We start from the raw sequence: 5,432 nt of genomic DNA on the forward strand, positions 1-5,432 counted from the left end.
ATTATTTGCTTCTGTTTTCACAAGTTCTTGGAGGAGGGTAGATTGTTTTGTGGTTTGCTGAGGAGGGTTGAGGGTCGGTTCTTTGTTTGGGTTTTTTTCTTTATCTGTACATCACAGTTACAGCTACAAACCAGGTAGAGAATATTACACACGGAACTGACTGCCACCAACCTGAAAACAGCTAGCATATGACTATCGAAACTGATTATGGTTCCTGGTTCCTATTTTTTCTCTTTGTCAGATATAGTAAGTTCTGCTACAATTTCCAACCTTTGCCACATCCCATCAGAGTTAGTACATGGCCATAGGAAGCTTTGTCGAACGGCAATCGATGTTCACTGCCCTTCTGACAGACAGACCTGGCTATTGGGTGCTTAGAACCTCTCCACCTGCTGGATCAAAGTCCTATTTCTTCTAAGAAATAGGAAACATTCTTAAATTCTCTGTCTTAAAGGAAAACATGCCATTTGGGGGCACAGAATTACTGGTCTGTAAGCTCAGGGAATCAACTGATGGACAATGCATCATCATACTTTGCAGGAGCATTTGCATTTGATTAATAAAACATTTGCATAAAGTATTACAGGCATCAGCAACATTTCAGGTATAAATACCACACCTATTTGTGTCATTTACCAGGAGGAAGAACGATCAGAATCCACAGGCCACATCTCTATGCCACTAACACCTGAGTTCTCTCCTCAGCAAGGTGTTGACATTGAATGCTTTGCCTACAGCCCAGATGAAGGAATTGCCTCGACTTGATTAAATCATCCGTAAGGAAATGGACATGTGGGAAATCCTCATCATTCTTCCAAGTTCCCAGAACAGAATGTAATGGTATCAAGCATTCTGAACGATGAAAACTGATCAGAATAATCACATCTTTGTTGCGATCCACAGTTCTTTCCTATAGCAGATACCTCACAACAAAATCATGTCAGGAGGAGAACAGTGGAGCACAGTACTGAGAGTTTGTTTTCAGCATCTAAGTGTTCAGCAAATGGAATCATAATAGGTAGTATCAGTCTGCTCACAATGCCTCAACATCACATCTGAAGCAAATCTTCCTTCACAGAAAACCCTTACAAAACTCAGCTCTTAAGGCCAATGGTAATAAACTAATTTCTCCCATTTATTGAAGCAGTTTTTAACTTCTTGTGACTGGGCTGGACACTGAATAGAACAGTGTGATTCAAAAATCCTTTCACTCAGTAGTACTTCATCCTTTCTTAAGCTCCACCCCACAAAACCCAGATGCAATATATACCTTCATGAAATTCAAACTCCAAGGAAAGCAAAATTACAACATTACTGACCAGATTCTTTCTAAACGATTGGCAGTTGTTCAAATTGAAAAAATGAATCAACCCATGGATGAGGTTTTCAGTAGGTCTGGAGTGAGGAGGAGTCTTAAGAAGAGTCTTCAAGTGCCTATCAACTATTTTTTTTGTGCTTTGAAAGGCCTTGGATTAAAAGCAGAGAAATCAACTGGCTTATGTGCAGCTCTGAAGAACCTCCCTTGTACACCTCATTCCATGAACTCCCATGCACCACAGGAGTGACCTGTCTTCACGACAGAGCTCTGAAGCTACCCCAGGTCAGGTATAAGCGTTTCAAATGGGAACCAGCCCTTCATAATATGCAGCACCTGCCAATACACATTTAAGCAGACAAACTGGTAAAACATACTTGAATCCACAACTGCTTTATCTCTCGCTATAGTATCTCACTCTGTTCTTCTGCCACCTTTCAGAGCCCCAGATATCACTTACAGTCCAAGAAGTGTAAAGACCTCTCCCAGAAAAGTTCTAGTTCCTTCCCAGAAAAGCAGTAGTTAAGTGAGACTGGAACACTGCAGTTCTGCAGGGAGGGAGGGATGCTGCAAGAGATGCTCACAGTTTTCCAGTGACAGCACTGTCAACAGGAGAAAGGAATTCTAGAATGCAGACATCAGCCTTCCAGATACTTTCTTGGCATCTCACTGCCACCAAGACTCGGCTGGCCGAAAGCCTTTTGCTGGGCAGGACAGAAGTCTACTGAGAGAGGATTTTCATGGTGTGAAAAAGCATAGCAATCACTTTGTTATGGCAAAATTACTGCAAGTCTAAGTATTGAACACATTTAAGTATACCTAGTGTTCCACCTAGCGAATGAGCCGACGGAGAACACTTGGCCAGACATGTTATGTGTGGCCAGGTTTTGTCACACTGAAGAGCAGTGGCACCATCAATCTCCATTGCTGCCAAGTCTCCTGTAAGAAGCTGAGACTAAGCCTGCACCTCTGCACCAAAGTCTAACCCCCAAAGCAGCAGGGCTGCCTGCAGTGGCCACGACACACGGCTGGAATTCGACAGTGAGCAAAAAATGGATAGCTCTGGGACAAACTGACAACACCTGTCACCTAGGTCAGATAACAGACAGGTGCAAAGTGCACTGTGCTGCTCGAATTCAGGTGTGAGGGGTGTACTTTGTAAGTGATGAAACATCTCATGATGCAAAGGGAACACTGTTCTGCCTTCCTCACCTCAGGCATTCACGGGACACCTTTGCTCCCCTGACACCTGCAAGCAGTGTCAGCCAGGCCTAACTTCTCTCAGCTCTGTGTACAGGGTGGGATACAGGAGAGTACAAAACTGCAACTCCTCCAAAAGGAAAGGCAACTGCACTGTCTCTTTTAAAAAGGGACTGGAAAAGCTGAACTGCCACCCAGCTCAACCACAGAGTTTTTAAGAGATCAGTAATAAATCTCCTTCACCTGTACAACAACACTCAACATTCATGTATTTTCTGAGAAATCCTGACGAGCCACTGCTTTCCAAATCCTGCTTCTACAATAGCAGCCCATGAGGTTTCTCAACATTGTAGTGAAACATTTCTTTCTTTGGTGGAAGGAAAAGCGTATCATGGTATGACAACTCAAAATGCAAAGAGATGGTGTGTGTAGACAGTGAACAAATAGGTGTGATGTTTATACTGCCCTTGAAACAAGGAAGGAATGGCTTTGTCCAGCCCTAGGTCACTCCTCTCTGCGAGGCTCAGAAACACAGGCATGTTGAAAATACCATTGGGGAAGTTGTTCTTAGCACATAGAAAGTTGTGTCTTTGCAATGCTACAAGAAATGTTTGACCACAAAAACGCCTGAATTTGAAGAGGATAAAGGAGATCGATATGAAAAATATTTTCATTTCATAGATATGCTTTAAGTACCATATATTTCCCCTTTGTATCAATATTTTCCTTTGATTTTTCTTAAACCAGATTACTTTATTATCTAATATTTCAACTGCTTATATTCTTTTCAGAGTTGCTAAGTATTTGTCCAAGGACCAAAAATAGGATTATTTGACATCTCATTATACAATGAGACAAAAACAAAAAAAAAAAAGTCAAGTAATCAATTGTACAAAGCTTTCACACTTCCTTCTCTACCCAGGTAAATAGGTTGGCCCCACTACAATGCACAACACATGCACACCCTGGAAAGAAAGCTTCTAGCCCTCATCTGCTGAAAAGGTGAAAAACTATTTACTACTTCAACAGTAACCTTTTCCCCCCATACTAACTAGTTACTTTTTTAGTTAGCATTAGTTGAAAGCATGCTGGTAAGTTTATCATCCCTTGATTAAACACACGATTAAAATTTAAGTTGAACACTTAAAATCTTCTCTGCTTCAGAAGCAAACATTTCCATTGTAGAAAGCTTTCAGTGCCATGTTCAGCTTTTCACTCTCTCAAAACCCTTATCACTGGAGCCTGTCTGCCAGATACATACATCTGATTCATTCACATAATTACTAAAGTACCACATAAATCCTGCAACCAGAACTACATTAGGAATTACACAAGGGTGCAACTGACCTGGCTACAAATGCCATATACCGAGAAGCTGGGGGACTGTGAGGAAAGGAAGAGAAAACAAAGAGGTGGTGCTTAGGAGAGGCATATAAAAGCTCCCTGATGAAATACAGTTGAATGATAATCTGAGAGTCACAGAAACCACCAGCCCCAGCAAAGGCAGGGCTGGCACATGATTCGGCGTGTGTGCGTGTGGATTGGTTTGAACTCATCCTAAGTGAAGCTGGTAATGCAAGGTCTATCCACTAGTCTGCAGCAGAAACTGAGCTGAAGTGCACAAAAGCAAGATCTTCACTGCAATGATATGCATGTGGAAGCCTCAACAGAAGCACAAAGAGCGAGCAAAGCAACCCTGAATTCCATTAGGTTTTTGCTTTTCTTTTTTTTTTCTTTCTTTAAAAAAAAAAGAGAACATTTCAGACATATGCTTCCCCTTGAGATGGTAACAGCTGGGGTGAAAGATTCCTCTGATCGGCTGCACACGGAGTTCTAGCAGCAAGTAGGGAAATGGGGAGATTTTGGATGAGCTCTACTATTTAGCAGCATTCTGGTGGTATCTGTGCCGCCAAACTTCATGTATCTTTTTGCACCATTTGTGAGCATTCCCACTCGGGTCCATCAGGTAATATGTCCTGTTTGGCTATAAGTGAACAACACGTAATGATTATTCCAAATGCAGTTCAACAGAAAAGAAAATCATTCTGCACCTAGCAATAAAATAATTACTCAGAATCAGTTCTTAAGCTTCCTAAAAGTTAAATTCAATTACAGCTATGCAACATTATATATTCCTGGATAACCCAACCTCTGGCATCTCAACATTGGTAAGCAGTCAACAGACAACACATGACTGGACACTCCTGGGGATTCATACATACAGAGGGTTAAACTGTGAAAGTCCTTCTTAAGAACATCTTTCAAACCCCCAAATCCCCTTACAGTTTATTCACACAGCAATAATCAAAGCACAGTTGTATTTAGGGGATAAATTGGGCTTTGCATGGGTGTTTGCTTTTATTACTATTTGATCTTGTTTGGGGGGGGTTGGGTTTTGTGCTTGTTTTAGTTGGTTTTGTTCAGGCTTTTGTTTTAAATTAAGATTAGCAATCCTTGTATTTAAGTAAAAAAAAAAACAACTCTTTGATAACAACTTACACCAGATGCCCAAAGCTCTTAGTGCAATTTACAAAGAAATTCAACACAGAAACTTACCGTGTGAACAAAAAATGTCTTAAAATTCTTGGCTTCTGGCCGCAACTCTAAAGACCATGGAATTTCTCCTTTTAGAACTTTGTTGACAGGATCCACATAGTACAGGTGGGGCCCTTCTGTGAGCAGCAACTGGCGCCGACGTGCGAACAACCCCTAAGAAGAAAAGCAGAAGGAGCAATGCAAAAACAAAAAGCATGAGGGAAATAAAAATGTAAATGTGCAATCTCTGAATTTAACAACAGAAGCAGAGTAAAACCAGCTCGGTGATAGGATGGAATGTCTGCACTTGGGGGACTTTCATTCTCCTTTTACTCTACCTATTTGATCTGACTCCTTTTTCAGGGGGTTGCAGTACATTCCT

The 5,432-nt window shown here is 41.3% G+C and overlaps 1 protein-coding gene across 1 annotated transcript in view; it reads right to left on the bottom strand.

Annotated features, from left to right (window-relative positions):
- Positions 1-3,554: 3,554 nt before the first annotated feature.
- The window catches only part of PDPK1 (3-phosphoinositide dependent protein kinase 1), an 8,127-nt gene continuing 6,249 nt past the window's right edge, over positions 3,555-5,432 (bottom strand). The window contains exons 8-9 of the mRNA XM_009070904.1: positions 5,072-5,224; positions 3,555-4,499 (exon numbers count right to left, since the gene is read on the bottom strand). Of these exons, the coding sequence (XP_009069152.1) occupies positions 4,392-4,499; positions 5,072-5,224 (261 nt within the window). The 3' untranslated portion in view covers positions 3,555-4,391. The remainder of the gene's footprint in view (positions 4,500-5,071; positions 5,225-5,432) is intronic.

Source organism: Acanthisitta chloris, unplaced genomic scaffold, assembly GCF_000695815.1.
Source record: "Acanthisitta chloris isolate BGI_N310 unplaced genomic scaffold, ASM69581v1 scaffold9213, whole genome shotgun sequence".
In the NCBI taxonomy this organism is placed as follows: domain Eukaryota; kingdom Metazoa; phylum Chordata; class Aves; order Passeriformes; family Acanthisittidae; genus Acanthisitta; species Acanthisitta chloris.